General features: G+C 37.0%; 1 protein-coding gene across 1 annotated transcript; it reads right to left on the bottom strand.

Moving 5' to 3' along the window:
- Window positions 1-2,208: 2,208 nt before the first annotated feature.
- Window positions 2,209-18,978, bottom strand: CAAP1 (caspase activity and apoptosis inhibitor 1). The gene is made up of 5 exons (XM_026866655.1): window positions 18,697-18,978; window positions 18,121-18,205; window positions 17,070-17,145; window positions 7,168-7,241; window positions 2,209-2,935 (listed from the first exon to the last, which is right to left on the bottom strand). Exons 1-5 carry the CDS (start codon window positions 18,763-18,765, stop codon window positions 2,592-2,594), a joined length of 648 nt encoding a protein of 215 aa, XP_026722456.1. The 5' UTR covers window positions 18,766-18,978; the 3' UTR covers window positions 2,209-2,591.
- Between the last annotated feature and the right edge of the window lie 1,017 nt (window positions 18,979-19,995).

The following is a 19,995-nucleotide window of genomic DNA, read 5'->3' as shown; positions in this document are numbered from 1 at the left end:
CCAAAGAGAACAACATCCTAGTTTATCATTACTTCTAGCAGTATTTCCTTGTTGCCAAACAACTGCAAATGTATCTTTCTGCAACATCACTGAACAGACATTGTACATTTGACTGTCATCAGCTCCTCTGGTGGCATTAGGAAACTCTTTTCTAATTAAACCTGATTTATATTCAGCTTTCCTAAGACACATGAAGTTATGTCTTAGCAAGGCATGGCTTCTGAATGAAGTGACCTTTTGCTGTTCAGTGGTTGGCAGAAATACATGAGAGCCACAAAGCAGTATGCAGTCAGCAAGAAATCCCCTCTGCAAGTGGTAAAACCACAGATGTTGAAAGTACCACTAAAAAAGGAAAAGATGCAGGCCTATAAACTTCTGTCCTATCAATCAGTATTACCGTATTGTACATTTTATTCTGTATTAAGGACTGATTCTTATTCATATTGCTTAGGATTTTGCAAGCTTCATCAATGATATGGCAGATCGTAGAGCTGGCAAATGAACCTTGCCATGAAAGAAGAGGCAAACAATAAGGAACATATTTTCCTATTGGTTGAGAGATACAGAGTTGCACAGTGGAACAAGGAAGCAAATGTCCTTGCAGGTGAGCTTTTTCATTTCCACAACCAGCAAAGTGACATATTCCTTACCTCACCTATATATATGCCTTAAGGATCTAAGTATAGCAGCAGTAAAAATTTTTTACAGTATAACATAGTTCCACTACCCTATGACTTTGCAAATAGTACAACAGCATATCTAGCTTTTGCCAACTGTCTTGCTTTCATTACCTGCTTTTGTTTCTCTGTACTCAAATAAATAACAGCCAAACGAAATTAACTGAAGACAACACACACATATTCTGAATTAAATTACCACTTGAATTGGATACATATATTCCAACTTACACCCTTCATTTGCTACAAAATTACAGAAAAATGTTGTTGCCATGGGTAACTGATTACAGTCAAGTGAAATTTACTCAGGTCACTGCCACAGTTTAGTGAACTGTAATTTTCTCAGCTTTATTTAATGAAGGTTTTAGTTTATAATCAAATTTACACTGCACTATTTTGCTCCCATTTTATTCACAATACTGTTGATTCTAGAGGAGATCAATCATACTTTAAGAAATATATAAGCATCTTACTACTAAAGACAATACACTTTACTAATAAAGAAAGGGAAAATGGTAGAAAAAGGGTTAAAAGGAATAGGTAAAAAAGAAAAGGAAAAAAGATAATAAAGGACAAAAAAGAAAAAGGAAGGAGAATAAGAAAATTAAAAGCCTTGCAAGAGAATTCAAGTGATAATATTTGAATAGAACAAGGTCTGCAGTAATATTACAAAATGGTATGTGGAAATTACCTATGCTGCTGTTAGACAGCAAATTAGACACTTTGCAAGTAACAACCAACAGAAAATACAGAGCAGCAATACATAATACATCATTTTACTTAACAAGGACCACATTCTTAAGCTTCATACCTTAAAAAATATAAAAATCGACTTGTGTGCATATATGTAAACAGACACACACAAATATTTTAAAATGCATTTGTTTGGCAGTCAAATATAAAACCAGCACTAATTCTAAACAAGATCAGAATTATTTTAATTCTTGTAAGAAATCATAGCAAGAAAATTAATCTTATAATACAATTTACTTACAAAGAAATATTCTTCAAATGGATAATAGAATCATTATTTTAAAACCTGATATAATAAATTAAATGCCTTCTTTAAAAAAATTTATACTGAAATTAGCTGGATTTTCCTATTTACAGGGCACATAAAATGACTACCTCAGTTAAATACTCAAGGTCTTCTAAACAGTCTGATTTGCTGCACTGCCCTAAATATTATGCCAGATTGTCAATAAAAATACTTCACACTCAAGAAAAAACTCTGTTTTCTTTAAACAGTGAAGCAGAGAAATAAAATTACATAGTCAATAGTATAAAAACTCTGGCATTTGTCACTTTCAGGCACTTTCACAACTCTGAAAATAACATGGTTCAACTGTTTCTTTGAAAGGAAAAATATCCCTTAAGAATTAAACTTTCTAAAAATTAAGTATGTTTTTAACTGAATCATCATTCATTTTAACCAGAATAGCCACATTATGATGAGGTGGACCCAAAGGAGAAATAAGCAATCTAAATCCCATCACAGACTGCTGAAAGAAGTTACACAACAAAAGATCTCTTCAAAATGGTATTTTTAATGAAGTACGTATAAATCAAGTTTCTGAAGTAGTTTAACAAGCTGGGATTATAAAGACCTTGATTCTCCCAACCTTTCTGCAAGGCATCAGGTTCCTGGCATAGCTCTATACTTTGTGTGACTCCTTGAGGAGATAACCCAGCACAGAGACTGGATCTCAGTGAAGCATCAACCACTCTATGCATTTCATGAAGGCAGCATACTAAAGGCAATGAAAAAAACTACTGATGGCTTAAGCCACCAGTCACCATACAAAATAGGGTTCAAATGAGGAATGTCACACCCAACCCAAACATACTTTAGCACTGAAGAGAAAAGACAGCACATCCTTCAAAACAAATACTGAAAATTTAATCTAAACAATCTCAGGGCTGTTTTTTTACATCACCAGCTTTCATTAGAGCCTTAATAGCTCTGGCCCTCATCTCAAGCTCCAGAAGCTCCAGCTGCTGTGCTGATGGCTGAACATCTTCTGATGAAGGAACAGCTAAGGTTGCTGCTTTGGGCTCCTTTGAGCTGGACTCTGCCAGTCCCAGTATCTCATTCACACTTTTTTCAATGTCCTTCTGAAGGTCATCAATCTGACTGGCTCCATTTCTGAAAGTGTTTTCTTGCACATCTGGGCCATCTTCTTCATTGCATGGGCCTTCTATGTCACTATCGTATGCATCTGCATTTATGCTGAGGACATCACTATCTTCTCCCTTGCCTGTAACACAAACATAACAATCACACAGCTGCCTACCAGAACCATTTTTCTTTCAACTTATAAGATCGCTTCTGCTTAGTGTTTCTCTGTAGATGAAAAGAATGGCAAAAAGATCTATGAGACAACTAATGGCAAAAAGAATGGCAAAAAAGATCTAAAAGACAACTAATTACTCTTCTGTTTCTCCTCAAACTTTTGAGGCTGATATAATTCAGACAACTTTTAATGCATTTTTATGCCAATTTAGAAAAACATGCAGTACAGTAATGCAGCAGTACCAGGAAAACTTACTCTAACCTAGAGTTACATGATCTATTTTCATAATTAAAATATCATAAGGTTTTATATCACAAGGAAGCCACTGCAGTGCAAAATTGATTATTGTTTATTATATTTAAGGTAAACTTAGTTTTCAAAATGCAATTTTTAAAATGACACTTTAAAACTCTTTTATATACTTTACAAAGAGTGGGACAGTAGTCAGGCACAGTACTAAGAATGAATAGAAACTCCACTTATAGTGCAATTATTCAGAATCTATCACATGTATTTTAGATGTATTTGACTCAGTAAAAACACAGAGAAAGTTATGGCATTGGCCTTTAATGCTGCCTAAAAGCTGTTTATTAAAAAAGAAAATAATTAGAAGCAGCAGTGCAATCAAAGTAAAACTCTTAACAGAACCTAAGTAACTGTTCTCAGAATTTGGCTACAGAGTGACTACTGCTGTCAACACACTGGCCACAAATTATTAGTCCTTCATCAACTTTTGTATTTGCAGAAACTGACAGTAGGATTGGTTCCTGCTTAAAATGAATAATTTATAGTCAGATGGTGGTAAAGTTACTGATTCTAAAAGTTTTATAATTGGTTTTGGTAGTAGCACCAGCCAAAGGTATGGCTGTTGTATCCTGTTAATAATGAGGGTTTAGAGCTAAAGATCTGTGGTTTTGAAATACAGATCATTTCCTGCCGTGAAGATTCAAAGAAAGTTTGCATTCCCATGTAAGCTAGTCTATAATGATCCTCTAACACATAAAAAATACTCCTTATTTAATACATATTCAGACAGTATTGCAAACCTGGCTTTTACAATTTTCTTTTAATTCTCCTTTAAAAGTATGGGAAACCAAGAAGACAAGGGAGCCAAACTCTTCTCAATACTGCACAAGCAAAGATCAATGGCAATGCACAAAAACTAAAACACAGGAAATTCCATCTGAACGGATGTAAAGATTTTTTTACAGCGAGGGTGGTCAAACACTAGAGCAGTTGTTGCGTCTACATCCTTGCACCTATTCAAAACTCAATAGCATGTGGTCCTGAGCAACCTGCTCTAGCTGACCTTGAACAGGCACACTGGATTTGATGATCTCGAAACAGTTCCTTCAAACCTAAACAATTCTGTGACTCTCCAATTCTTGAAATTACTGTGTTGACATATGGCTTTAAGAGGTTCCTTTCCACCTAACTGTTAATTTTTTTCGGTATTGCTAGTTTTATTCATACCTTTGGTTCCTGAACCTCAAATTTGCAGGGCTAGAAGTACTGATTTGCAAGGTTTGCTATCAACAACACAATTAATATACTGGAAACCGAAGCAAGTAGTTCCTCTGTGAATTGTTCTTTTTTAGTATCGGTCAATCAGAATCTTGCTGACATTCAAACTATAAAAAAAACCCCAACCTTATAATGTAATCTAACACAGCAGGGACCTATGATTTTAATACCTTTACCTAATTATCTTCCTATCACTGGCTTTTCTCTCAAGATGCTGTGTATTGAAATTGTTTCTGAAACAATGTTGATAACACACCAGTGCTAGTGTTGAAGTTGCAAGGCCTCAGGGATGTCTCTGTTTCTCACTCTGACCCCATAAGGAGTAGGCTGGGTTGGACAAGAGGTGGGAAGGAATACACAGCCAAGACAGGTGAACCCAATTAACCAAAGGGATATTCTCTACCATATGACATTATGCCCAGCATTAAAAGCTCAAGGAAAGGAGGAGGAAAGAGGGATTGTCCATGGTTATGGCATTTGTCTTCCCAAGTAACTGTTGCGCATGCTGAGGCTCTGCTTTCCAGGAAGTAGCTAAAAAAATCAGGCTGCTAATGGGAAGTAGTAAATAAATCCCTTATTTTGCTTTATTTCAGTACACAACTTTTGTTTCACTTATTAAACTGTCTTTATCATGACTCGTAAGTTTTTCTTGCTTTTGCTCTTCTGATTGTCTCCTCCACCCCACTGAGAGAGGAGTAATTGAGAAGCTTGTGGGTGCCTACTGCTGGCTGAGGTCAACTCACCACAGAATTCCTTTTGGTGTTGGTCACATACTAAGCAGAAAGAGAACGTTAACAGTCATTCACATCTGTCTCAGAATTAGTATGGACCAGGAAGGTGGGCAAAGCCATCTTGGGTTTCATTCAGAATTTGGAGGCACCAAAATTGTATAATACAGCTTTCATACAAGCTGACTGGCCTACAAATGTTTAATTAGATTTAACTAGGGCTGTCTTTCCCTCTTTTGTAGCTGTAATTTTACCCAGTAATAAAGATCATGGTTGACATTTCTCGTTATCTTTTTCATTTTGATAACTTCCACTTTTTCCTTCAGCTACAGTTGTGAAATCCGTTTTAGCACACTTAAGTCCATTTTTTTTAATTTTACTTTATCCATTTTACTTATCCTCTTTTCTTTTTTCTCATAGCATCCCAGGCTGCAGCTCAACAGAATGATTAGAATTGTATTTTTTAATTTGTATTGATATTCTCAAAAGCTCTTTAAATCTAACATCTTGAGTGGAGCCACTGTTATAGTCCAAAGCCATCATGATACTCTGGTTGATTAAGTCATAAAAAACAATGAAGGAATCACCTGCAACAGTCATCAATTCCCTCTGTTTATACAAAAATGGAAGGGATCTGCAGGAAACCTGTCAATTCGAAGGTCATTCCATATGGTACAACAAGCAACATTTAAAGCATTCCTCACAAAGCCACAGTAACCTGCTTCTAAATGTTTTGATGTTTTTATTAAACTATTTCCTTCTCCATTTAATTCCCCTCACTAATTACTTAAAAAAATTAAAAAACATTTCACAAAGTTATTCCAAGAGACATCTTTTAGACAACATCTGAACTGTGAAATAGGAGCTGCAGGAAGTAAACAGTGTTAGAACTTTGCAGAAGAGAACTATAGCTTATAAGAATTTGTGACACACTCTGATTGGAAAAGTTATTTGTGATGTTACTCTACACAGCTAGTCCAAATGAAAATAAACAAACTGAGACAGAAACACCCACAATTCTAGTGCTTCATGCACAAAATACTACTAGTAGTTGTTATGTGGTGCTGATTTAATGATTGGAATAAAACAAGTACTGCTGTAGGTTAAGAAAACCGTTTCCTTACACAGCAGATGCTCAAATGTACCCTAACAACTGCTTTTGCATTTTCTATTCTGCCAGTCACTACAGTACCTGAATGTCTCGCTCACTAAATTTCTGCATTTAAAAAGATAAAATATACAAGACAAAACATTTGTCTTTAGAGATTCAAAGATTTGAACGTTTACTTCCACTGGCACTGACTTCAAGTAAAATAATCTAGTTATCAGGAGCAGTGGGTGTTAAGCATCACTCCTCTGGGACCTTATCTCTGCACAATCAAAGCAAGGTACTATATATGAAGACTGAAGAAAATTATTAAATTACCAGCAAACAATTAAAACAATGGATTTCTATGACTGTCAAAACAATACTGTAGGCTCTTATAATCCTCTCAACAGAAAATAAAACTGAATCTCAAAGAATCAGCAAATGGTAACAGCAGTATTAGCCATTACCTATGTACTAAAAAAATGAAATGACTGAAATTTTTCTTCAGCAGAAAAACTAGATATGAAAAGCCACGTAAGCCCTGCAAGAGCTTCAGTCATGTTCCAGAAGCTAAACTAGCAAACTTTGAAGAGCTGCAATTTGCTTCTAGCCACAAAATAACTCTCCAGTCTCATAGAATTGAGAAGCCAAAGTTCCTACAATGTTTTCTTCAACATTCTCCTCTTCTTTTCTGCAACTGGGCCCAAGAGAGAGGCTGTAACCTTACACCAGCTGATTTCTAAAATGATTTCTCTGTGATTGCAGCTACTGTTCAAGAGAGAGCCATCAGTTATCTGGAATTAGTCACTGCCCAACATGAAGAAAAAATTATTTTAGCTTTCTCCACTACATACCTTGTTTTGATTCCTGACCTTCCAGCTTGTTGTCTTCTCTGAGAGAAGAAGTAGAGTCTACACTGTTGTCCTGTCTAGAAACAAATAAGAAGATGTAAGAAGATTAGATACAAAGATTTTAATCTGCATATTTTACACAGATAAAAAGATTTTAATCTGCATATTTTACAATTTAAGAGGATTTTTTTAAGAAACATCGACTTTAACTAAAGAAATTATGTGGTGGTAGGCCAATAGGCCAGCTACAGTATGAATAAAGGCAAGAGGAACATACAGAGTGCTAATCTAAGCACTTGAGAATGAGGCTACTTTTTGCTTTGCCTAGCAATACACAAGGATAAAGTAATTATTTCCACTACACCCTAGCCTTTTAGAATAACAATCCTCACTGGTAGCCTCTGTCCAAGCTTTTCTCTAAAATGCAGAATAAACTGTCACACAATTAAACACTTTGAAAAAAATATAGTTTCAATTGCAAGTACTATTTACTGTTTTCTTTTGAAATTAAGAAGCTATTTTCATGAAGTTACCATCATCCCACCACCACCAACCTCTCCTGCATCACAATCTCATAGTTTCACAAAGGGACACTTTTTAAAATTAAACACAACTCAACTGTTAAAATGTATTCAGTATCTGTATTTCTCTGTTTCTTCTATTTAAAGATTTCTACCCTTGATCTCTATAGGTTTCAACTGCTTTTTTATACAAGGGATAAAGACAAGATACTTACATGAAATGTTCATATCCTTCACACATTTCACACATACTAGTTACACAAACTGTGAAATACATAGGAAGAAGGAAAGCAAAAGGACACAGAATCACTGAAGAGTGCAACTGCCATGTTTAGCGAGCATTTTGACAGTAGAATTGCCAACTTCATAGCCTAAATATCAGTGCAGCATTGGTTTCATACATATTAATACGGAATCAATGAAACTATGCTGCCTGTGGGAGCTGAGCGGCACTAGAAAAAGGATAGCAATATTCGGTTATCACAGGTGCAAATATAATTACTTTAACAATGTGTTTTTCAGTGATGCCCTGAAGGCTTTTCCTAAAATTGAATACAGACCTATGTTCCCCATGCTCTCAAAGATACATTTTTGTCAGGTGTCCAATGGCTATGTTAGGAGGGAGAACACCTTAATATTTCTTGCTATCTTGGACTGACAGAGAGAGTTATTTTGATTGCTATTTCCTTTTCTGTAGTAGCAAAGGTTACAAATCAGACTCTTCTGTTTCTCCCACTTTTTGTAAACATTAGCATGCAATAAATGACTAGGGAGACTGTGTAGCTGCACCTGAAAAAAAGGTTTTTTAATGTTCTACATCTTAAGCAAGGAAAGAGAAACATACTGTCCAATGCCATTAAAACAAACTGAGAACAGACTATTTACTGTGTTGCATTTTTCTCAGAACTCAGTGGTACGTATCTTTTCAGTTTGCCTTCCTACTTGGTCAACTCAAGAAGTATTCTCCTAACCTTTCAATTTCTGTTGGACTTTCCATTCCAAGTCAGGGCTGAAAGAGAAGGAATGGATACAAACTAGATCTTCAGAAAGCTATGCTGAGTGGGAAGTTCTGTATATATGGCTAACCACACCAGAAAATTATTTAAACTTTGCCTCTTCACAAACAAAGAGAAAGTTTGTTCGTTTATTTTCTATTCCAGTCACCAGTCTTCTACTACAAAGGCCAGAGGTGTTGCAAAATAGATTACAGGCTCCACCTGTTAGATGTAAAATAATCCCAGGGATTCAACAAATAAAATTAGGTTGGCTGTATGGATGGTTCAGACATGTTAACCAGAGTCTCAAGCTTCCTGCTGTCATGGGGAAAAAGGCACACCAGATAACATGACATTACTATGTTTGATTTGTTAAATGCATCGAGCAGAGGACAGGCTGTGAGGAAAAGTGTTCTCTCAAACAGACACCCATATGGCCAGAGCTAACCAAAACCCACCCCAACTACCCCTCCAGTGACCCTGTACAGCCTGCCCCAGGGAAAAACATCCTCTCAGCACTCTCAGTGCCAGGCTCCAGGCCACAGCTTAAGACCAAAGTCTAACTGAACCTCTGCTTTGAGACAGTGACAGACTGCTGCGTAGCAACATTTCCCCACCTACCTATATTACTGGGTGGGGTTAGGCCAGGTGCCAGCACAGATCACCAGCTGAATTTATCCATGATGCTGTCGCAGCATACCTTCCCACAAATTTCAGGTTTTGCTCTCCTGTCACTTGACAAAGCTTATCACACTCAGTTCTCTGTTGTATTGTCCTGTCCATTAAGTTATGTGTTTAACGGTGAGTCACCATAAGCACGAGTCACCATAAGCAAGAAGCAGAGAACCCTAATAAGTTCATCAGTTCAGAGGGATCACCTGGCCTCAGTTGCTCCTAGGGTTGTGAAAGGAGAGCAACCAGCCCATTTGCTGTGAATGAAACCTAGTAAGAGCAGTCAGCTAGAGAAACCACCTTACAGGCTGGAGGATGCTACTGTCTACAGGAGCATGAGGGTGTGTATAGGATGCTAGGGAAGAGGGTTTCAGAACTGCATAAAACGTACCAGCAGATTTTTTTAAGTTTTTAAGGGAAGTGTAGGAACATGTAAGGCAGCATGGGATGTTCAGAGGAAGAACCAAAGGTGGTAAAAGGGAGAGACCAAGGCACATTGAGAAAGCATGATCATGGGGCTAAAAAAAAAGAAAAAAAAAAGAGTAGAGCATGTTGTTGATCAGTACACTTGTCTAGCAAAGCCCTGGACCTGATCACTACATTCTGTTCTGCATTCTTATTAAACTCTATTGCTATTTTTCCAAATGAGAGGACACAATCTCTGTATATATGCACACACAGAGATATCTATCTATCTATCTATCTATCTATCTATCTGTGAAGTGCCAGCAACTGCAAAGGGGACCATAGGTCATAGGGGTCTGCAAGATTGTGCTGACAGAATGAAAAATGTGCATGCTTCCTCAGAAAATGTCAATGTCATGCATCAGTGTGTATGCAGATGTTTGTAATTCACCAGCAAATCTCAGACTTGTCTAGACAGCATGTAGGATACCAAACAGACTAAGTTCAGAGGCAGAATTCCCAAAACATCCAGAGTTTGCAAGCAGGCAAACTGAGGGACCATAGCTCCACTAGACACTCAAGAGATCAACAGTATGAGTGTCAGCAACTGGGGACTATCATAGGTCTGCACCAGCTATCAGAGAGGCCAGTTTGTGCAAGGATGTCTGAGCATAAGGATGCACCTTGTGGGCTTGTATGCCTGAGTGCCAGCACCTGGGTAGAGCAATGGATCCGGGACCAGCTACTGGTTAATGGATCTAGAAGAATACACTTTTTTTTTTAAGCAACTCCTAACAATATATTATACTTAGTCACTCAACTGGTGACCAAAATAAGGTTGTGATATACCCTTCTCATCACTAAGAGCAAAAGCTGCTTAGGCTGTCCCTACCTCATCCTCCCTCACACACACACTTAATCATTTTGAACTAAGTAGTCATCATTGCATTGAACAGCTATGTGTCACTTTGGAAAGTCTGATCTTGCATGTTCCAAACTTCACTGACATTATAATCACCCCTTTGACAGAAAACTCACTGACCAGTATGGTTCAAACACTGGCTGTGAAATTACCTATATCCATTTTAAGAGCTACATAAAAATAAATTATCAACTGAAAAAAAAAAAAAAACAACCAAACCTACACATCAAAACTTGTAGTTTTCTCCTGTTGCCTTGACACTATCACTGATTACAGAAAAAACACATTCCTTTAAATACTACCGTCAGCAAAAGAATTTTTAGAACTCGAAAGCACTTTTACAGCACATTTTACTCTTTCAGAATTTACCGACTATTTCTGGTGAACTTTCACTACTTCATTTCATAGGTGGTCATTTTGCACCATCTTGTGGCCAAGCAGAAGCATTTCAGTTCACAGTTCAGTTTTGCTCTCAACTTGTTAACGTTGCTTAATTTGTTTATTAGTAAGAAATACTTTTTTCCTAATTATCTATACTGCAGTATAGATTTACAAAAGGGTAGCACAACATCATGTCTCCAAACAAGGCGAGCAGAAGCTATGCTAATCTAAAATTAAGGCACACAAATTAAGGTATACAAATTTAATACTCTCTTCTTTCATGTGACTACAGTAATTTGGAGCTCCCTCTTTTTATCAGTCTTTAAAGATACATCTCGACCAGGATGACAGTTAAGTTCAAAGTCACTGTTCCAAGAGATAGACTCGGCACTTTTTTTTTTTTTTAAATAGAACAACATTTGCAAAGTATGTTCTTTTCATCAGAAAGATGATAGGTATTAGTTTGTTATTAATATTAATAGGTATTATTCTGTAAATTTAGATCTGTCCTATGCTAGCTTTTCATGTTGGCATGCTCCACACCAGTGCAGTGCTTACCTCAGATCATACACATGGAATCTGTACAGAATCTATTAATTTCAGGAATCTGCACAACTGTTAAAGAAATGTGAGTTTGAGGGTGATCTGGTACCACACTCCAGCAGATTATGCAGAGTGAGGTAAAACAGCAGCATAGGTGAAAAAAAGGTTTACTGGTCAGAGGAGTGAATGGCTAAGGATTAAGACAATAGCACTGTGATACTGGTGGTTGAGATTCCAAGCTTCAATAGTAACTGGGGTTGGAGACTAGCAGGGAAAGTTTTCTGACAGAAAAAAAATAACATACAGGACTAGAAGACAACCTGACAACTTGAGATACAGTCATGATGTTACTTTCCCTACAGGGCTTTTAACTGTAGTTAAGAAACATTCACCCAAATCTCTGGAATGAGGCTTGAAATCAGTACCTCTGCTACTCTCGACATAAAGATGATGTGCCTTCCTAAACTAAAATTTGGCTTTGCAGTCTAGAGTCTAAAAAAATATGAGACTATAAATCCCAAGTCCCTGTAAGCTTCCTGCATTTTTTTTTTTTTTTTTTACAAGGGTACTTTTCCATGACAAACAGGAACTAAAATAATTAACAAGCAATTAGAAAAAAAAGTCTTTGTGAAGTAGTGCTCCTCAGGAAAGGCATCCCAAATGGCAGATGTTAATCAAATAGTTTAATGAACTATGAAAGGTCCATCAGTCTAGTCTGGTAACAACTGAAGTTTGAGGACACCATGAGAACAGAAGACAGCAAAGAGATGCCAAATGCTAAACGTGTCTGTTCAGTGACTTTTGTAGCCTATTCTGTCAGTGATTCCAAATGATTAAGATAACCAAATCATCCTAAAGAGATAAATATCAGATGGCAATTGCATGCTTGTGAACAGCCCAACAGTCAGGAGCAAAGCATGTTAAAACAAGGCAAGCTTTTCGATTGCTAACCTTCCTAAAACAAAACAAACAAAAACTGCATTCATGACTCAAAGCAGTAAAAAGCCTGTAAACTCTTGAAAAAGCAAATATTAAACTGCAAATATTCATACAGTGAAAAAAATAAGTACACTAGATTTTCAGAGCAAAGATCACTTACATTATATACATGAACATATGATCACTGATATTAGCACGCTTGCTCTTTTAATACATGTTTTATTACTACAGCAAATAATTTACTTTCAGTTCTTCTGTTAGAGGATAGACACAATTTATGGAAGAGGAAACATAGCTCAAGAACATGCTAATACCTTTTGAATGAAATGAGAAACATGCGTACTTAGTTTTTGCAGAACGTTAATTGGCTAACTCTGTGAAGAATATGGTGGTGATTCACGTTAAAAATATAATGACTTTAATATGAGCATGGGTGCTGCTAGTGTTTATGTACATAAGTTAAAAGAGATTTATCATGGTTTTATTATTAAAATGGTTTGGAGTTTGTTTTTTTTTTCTCAAGTAAACACAGAGTCATATGGACTGTTATTGTAAATGTAGAAAAGTACTGGAAAAAACCCTGTCAGAAGGCCCTAGCAACCACCGCATTGCCCATGAGGAAAAGAATGGAAAACACCAGACAACCCCCTGCCTCAACAACACCGAAAATATAATAAATTCATAACAGTTATTTTCTGGTTCTGCCTCTGCATTTATAACTCTCCTTTCAATTAAGCATCCGTCACTTAGTTGGAAGTTTGGTATACAGCACTTCTCCCAGTTTAATGGTATTCCACTGCAGACAGTAACACAAACTAAAAAAATCCTAGAACTGCAGAGTCAAAAATCTACACAAAGCTCACAAGTTATTAAGCATATCTATCATAACAGCAATTTCCAGTTATTGGCACACAGAGGCCCTGCTTCTTCAGTTCTTCTGCATGCTTATTTCAGGATTTCTGGTTGTTCGACTCAGAAGATGGTGACAAAATAACAGAGCAAGGGTTTTAAATACTAATGGAAGCATGTGAAGCTTTTACACAGCTGACATTTAGGAAAAGCCTCAGAACTTCCAATTCAGGTGGCAGAATGAGGATACGTGCATCAGAAAAATGTTCAATTTACAAATACATCCAAAAGCTTCAGATAGATCTAAATTTTGCATTCTTCCCTGTACCTGGAGAAACTTCTCTAAATCCCTGCTATTTTTAGATGGTAGAGATAGGAAGCAGGTCTTTAGAGACAGATAAGCATTTGTCTATTTTGGGGGGGGAAGACACTGTACAAACTATACTCTTCTAAGAAAGCTTGTATATTTTGATACACTTACAATTACTTCAGATGTACTGAATTTAAGCTTTCTGGATTTCTACTGATATACAGATACTGATGACAGTATAAGTTTGTTGAATTTTTATTCTTTTTTTTTTTTTAAGAAAAGCATGAAAAAAACAGACTGATTTTTTGAATCAGTTAACAAATTTTTTACCACAGTAGGACTTATTCAAATTTTCCCTTCCCATGTTTACATGTTCATGAAAACAACTAAGACCAGTTGGATTTAAAACAAATAAGCTTTTATGTTGCATCATTAAGAGAATGCAGAAAAAACCAAGTCATTTACAAGAAAACTACAAGTAATGAAGAAAAACCAGGAAGAACCAACAGCGAGAATTTAAAAAAAACAAACTACCTTTTTCATTCTGAAGTATTTTCTCTTCCCAAGGCAAACATTTTCATGCATTTAAACCCAGATAATAATTAAAAACATATTCATGATTACAAGCAACCAAAGTCTAGCTTAGCAACACAGTTTTCAGTATTTCTTCATTGCTGCATATTTAGCATCCCTGCCTACTGACTGACTTTTTGCTGTTATGGCCAGAACAGTTTTCTGAAGTTTTGCAAACTTGCATTTAGATTTATTTACACACACGTTGCAAAAAAGTTAACCTAACACAAAGATTTACTGTTCAGTAAAAAGAGCTTTCACAGTTGCAAAACTGTAATATTGCTCTACTTACTGAGCACTGTACTTAATGATTAATACAAAACCTTACTTTTCCTCAATTCACCTATTTCTTCCTATCCCCTTATTTATCATCCAGCTTTCCCTTTTTGTTTTTTGTCAAAGCTAGCACACAGCTTAACCTATGAGCCAAGGTTCTGAGAGAGCACCCATGTGTGTAGCATACTATTTTTTAACCCACTGCATTAAAAAGTAGAACCGACACAAATCCTACACCAATTTGTCTTTCCTGGCCAGTTTAGAGGGGTCTGAAATACAAAAGTATCAGGATGGAGACAGAAATACAATAACCAGCAGCACCTTAACCATTCTGTTCAACAAAGGAAGCAATCCACTATAATTTTGATCATCTCTCAGTTTCTTTTACTTTTTTTAAACACAATTTTTTTCTTGATTTTGCTGTCAGTTACTGCTCACATATCATTTCTCATCACCAACATAAGGTGACCTAGCTTTGTCAGGTTTTGGTAACTGCAGCCATGGTTAAAGAAATTAGTCAGTATTAATTGTGCTGTACTCCAACACAGCTGTGAGAAAAGGGAAGCAACACCAACTCACTTTGGTTCACTCACAGCTTATGCCTGGAATATTAACCGTACGGTGTAAAAACTGTAGACTTCCAAGCCATTTTGCTGAAACACTCCTACTTGACATGAGCAAGTGGGTTGTTAAGTGTCTTTGGATATCTGCTAGTTAAAAAATAGTAAATCCTGCCTGCTTTCCTTATTTTGTTGTTTTATTCATTAATTGACAACAACCATCTCCACTTTTCAAGTTTTCACTAGCTCAAAACTTTATTTTATTAGCATATAAGCAAAACTTCACTCAATCTACTGTAGCTGAATGTCATAAATACATGTCTCAACAGTAGCTTTGAAACACCTTACAGCCACAGAACTGCCTTCCTGAAATCTAGCAGCACTAATCCTGCCATGCCTCTTTAAAATGAAGAACATTTCACTCACATATTTTGGAACAGTGAAGAGTTTGTGAATTAGATATTAAAAAAAAAGTCATATAATTTCTCCAGAAATCAAAATCCTGGGGCTTTTTTCTTTATCCAAGAAGTTTGCTTTCTCATTCTATTAAGTTTACTGGCAAACTATCAATCACTTAACAGAGACTTCTTTATATAAAGAGACATGATATTTAGTGTACTTTTCAGTTGCTGAATTTATTTGCTTTTTAAAATAGCCAGCAGAGGGAAATGTCGAAATAAGAAAATTAGTCCACATAAATGGTGTACTGATACCATTCACAGATTATGTAGGCAAGAAATAGCAAAGGGTGGGAATGCAGTCACAGATCAGCTCCAAATGGAATCCTAGAAGGAACGGTATCAGGGGATATTAAAACTATACCACATGAGAAAAACTGAAATGTCACTTAACTTAGTATCACTCCATTTTCTAGAATATTTGTATGATATACAATGAAATGTGATCAAAGAAAATTACTTCATTAACTTCAAAACTTGTTCTGAATCAAAGACAGTATCAGAAACCCGGTGTCTCTGTAAAATCAAAATACTGACCAGAATGTGACATTTGGATTACTGCTACTACCTTTCCCATCTATTTGTTCCTATTCAGTAGGTCTAGATGAACTAAGCAATCAGCAGCTAAGGGGTACTTTAATATGCCCAACACTGGTGTAATGTCTTGTATCATCTCAGAGGTTTATTAAGTTTGTGCATGGAATATGGACCAGCTGTAATCAGGTCAGCAACAAAACCAGAAGAACTTGTTATTTTGTCTTCTACAAGCAAGCTAGACTCATAAAATTTGATGCACTGTGGGCAATAACTAGTGACTCTTTTCCCTTTCACTACTTTCATAGAAACCATCAGAAAGAGTTAACCAGTTCGATAAAGAACTTAGTAACATGCTAAACAAGACGTCTTTTAGAAAACAGACAAGTACTTTAAGAAAAGTTTAAAAGTGTTGGCCTTTAGAAAACTGACAGATGCCAACCTAAGAATAAGAAACCAGAAGCCTCTGTCCTAGAAGTCAGACATTCTACAACATACCTAACAGAGAACAGGGGAACAGGTGAGTGTCAGTGCTGCTTCAACTGGGACAGGATTGAAGGACCAAAAATAAGAGGGGAAGATTCTCAGCTGAACTGAAAACACACAATTCATTGACCTCGGTGGGAAGGGGTTACTCAACCTGCTTTAGCTTATAAAAAAAGGGTTAACCTAAACCATATCACTTCTCTTCCACTGCAGGCTAGGCGTGCGCACATGTTCAATTACCACAACTCAACTGATGGGCAGTAACACCACTGTGAAGCACAGTTATGTGCTCAAGACACATTTAATACTATAAAGTGACAAAGTCATGTTTGTAAGTTTAGTGCTTGCTAGCAGTCTCAGCTCATTGTCATTCAACTAAAGTAATCACATAATGAAGGATATAGCAAGTGGGTCTTTCTCATGAAAAATCCCTGCATTGTTCAGTATTCTTAAGTTTTTAAGTGTTTTGTCTTTTACTCACTGACTGACTGATTCACCTCCAGTCTTGTCTCCTCCATCTGCCTCCTCATCTGTATCAGAATCGGCTCCAATCTTGCCTAGATATACACAGTTTCAAACATGAAAATTTAAGCAGGTAATATAAATAATGCTATATTGTTAAGTTTATTCTCTAATTATTAATTCTACTGTGAGCAGCATAAGAGTTTTTTCCCCAGTCAAAGCAGATAGTCTAAAATTAGACTTAGTCAAACCCAAAAACCTTATTTGTGAGTTTTCTGCTATAAACATGGTTGGCATTCTTCAATTACACTGTACTATGAAAAAAATAGAATAGCTATTACTAGTACAATACTATAGGCGCTAAAAATAAATCTCAGAAGACAGAATTAATAGAAGGCACTCTGCAGCATTCAAGATTCAAAGAGTTCCACTTAATTGAGAAGACAGCAGTATGTTTACAAATAAATTCTAGAGCCCTCAAATATCAAGTGGAAGTTCAATAACATACTGAAAAGCTGAAGTGTCATATCTTTAATCACAGTATATGAACTGTGTGTCTCAGCAGAGCAGAGGGATACACCAAGAATTCTTTAACTACACTGAATACTTCAGAGCAACTACTAATGGTATTGCAGTTTGTCAGATTTCCCCTGCAGAGAATCAGGAGGCAACTTGTCTGTCTACCTAAAATAACAAATTTCAAACAATACTTCTACATGCCTAGCTTTGTTTTTTCCATCAGGTCAAAAGCTTTGTTCTTAGTTTGGGTACTAAGGAAAAGCAGCTTACACTAATGCTTTCTGAATGTATGCTTAATAATAATCATCAATGGATTATTTCATTCAAGCTTAAAAGATCAAAACCAGTATATATATACACACACGCTATATATACACTATTAGCATGTGTATATATTCACATGTATATACACACACACTAATATATACTTAAAAGGCTGTACATATATATATATATATATATATATATGTATATATATAAGCAGCTATAGAGTGAAAATCCAGTTTAGAAGCAGGCTGTTCTCTGGTGGTGCATAAAAGTTTCATTCATACCTTCGAGTATCTTCAATAGTTTCTTTTCAGATAACAGTTCCAACTGCTCCAAGCAAAGCCTTTTGATTTCATCCATGGAACAGTTCTAAGAAGACAAGTAAGAAAGACCATGAGCTATTAAAATCTTCTGAGGACAGAGTGATTATCAACAGTAAGCAGAATTCCAACTGTACTGAATGAAGAGTTATCTCACACTCCAAGTCCCTTCCCTATTTTCACCTGCATTAATGTAACCACTGAAGAACACCAGGGATGTTTCAGTTTTGACAACTACCAAAAACTCTGTGTGTGTGGATGGTTCTTGCTAAAAAAAAATAAGCAATACAATCATTTACTTGACCTATAGCTTGGAGTTTTCATTGCAGCTACAACACTGAGCAGCAGAAATACTGGGCCATATGTGTGAAGCATGGAACTACAAGCAACTCACTTTCAGAGACTGATATAATCTTTACTTAAGAAATATACAGGCAGCATTTACACTGGAAGTCCACTAAACCTGAGAGATAAATGCATCCTGTTACACAAGCATTCAAGCTTGTAAAAAGTATACAAACAATAGGCATATTTCAATACCTTTAAAATATCAGGCAGCATCTTCTGTAGTTTCTTCTCCCCTATGACACAGAAACACTGCTGAAGCATTTCTTTTTTGTCTGCAATGTAGAAACTGACAGGTTTGAGTGACACACTGAGGTCTAATCCTCCTTCTTCTATATCACTGGGTTGTTCAACTTCTTCCACTTTTTCTCCTGGTGGCACACTGCATTTTGCTTCCTAAAATCAGGGAGAGCAAGTACAAGTTTCACATTTTCTAGTGAACTAGCAAAGGAAATTTACAGCTTCATTTGTGCTTGCAATAGTTTTCCCTTCATAATTACAATTATATTGATGGTTTTTCTTCCCCAAGTTGAGCCTGTCTCTTGCCGATGACCATAACTGGTGAGTGAGTCCTTTCCATACCTATCTTGATCCCCAAGACTCTTGTTGTATTTTCTCCTCCTCATCCCACTGTGGAAGGAAAGAATGAGAAAACAGCTGTGTGGTGCTCAGTTGCTCACTGGATCTAAACCATAAGAAAGGTACACCTTGAGACAAACAACTTGAGCTTCTCAATAATATTTTAGTTTGCAAGGTAACTGTGTCACAGAAGCTACATTTTTGGTTACTGAAACCATTTTTATGCTATAGGAAATTTTAAAAGCTTCAAGACGTAAAAAGTACTTTTAAATATGAACTGAAAAACATTATCTGTAAATACCTAGCTGCTGCTTATACATGAAAGCATGCTTTAAGGCAGAAGAAATCCATCCGTCTGATTTGCTGTGCAATTAAATCACTAACCACATAGTTTACAGCTACCCTGACAAGAAGGAAATAAATAGGCATGCAATTCACTGCATGGTACAGTCTTCCGAGAATAACGGTGGGTTTTGTACCTTCCACACATCATTAGAAGACCTCTACAGTTTTGAAAAAAAAAAAAAAAAGCTAGAAATACATTCTGACGGCCCTGCAGTTCACTCGAGAGTGAGGGTTACGCGAATATTTGTACTGGCACACCAACACCTCCTGCAAGAGGGTCACAACCCCCAAGCACAAGCGCCACGACTGGGGTCACCTCAGAGCCTGCGCTAGGAGGCGACGGGCCGGCCTCCCCCGGCCGTGCACGGGGAGCACCACGGCACCGCCCGTCCGAGCCTTCCCCTCCGCGCAGCGGCGCGCCGGCAAGCTTTGACTGAACGGCACCGGCCCCGAGCTTGTGCCGCAGGCCCGGACAGGAGCCAGCCGCAGCAGCCGACCGCCTCTCTACCCTGCCCGCCCGCAGCCGGCTACGCCACAGACCGCGGGCACGGCTGAGGCGGGTCGGGGCCC

The sequence above is a fragment of the Athene cunicularia genome, assembly GCF_003259725.1.
Source record: "Athene cunicularia isolate RWA chromosome Z unlocalized genomic scaffold, athCun1 chrZ_part3, whole genome shotgun sequence".
Classification (NCBI taxonomy): Eukaryota; Metazoa; Chordata; class Aves; order Strigiformes; family Strigidae; genus Athene; species Athene cunicularia.
Note: the sequence above shows the minus strand (reverse complement) of the source record. Positions and strands in the feature narration are given on the sequence as shown.

Coding starts and splice junctions, on each gene's coding strand:
- CAAP1 (XM_026866655.1), bottom strand. CDS start 18,765: ATGCTTCAGCAGTGTTTCTGTGTCATAGGGGAGAAGAAACTACAGAAG. Junction 7,242..17,069: donor GGAGGTGAATCAGTCAGTCA/GTGAGTAAAAGA, acceptor ATTTGTTTCTAG/ACAGGACAACAGTGTAGACT. Junction 2,936..7,167: donor AGGTCAGGAATCAAAACAAG/GTATGTAGTGGA, acceptor TTTGTGTTACAG/GCAAGGGAGAAGATAGTGAT.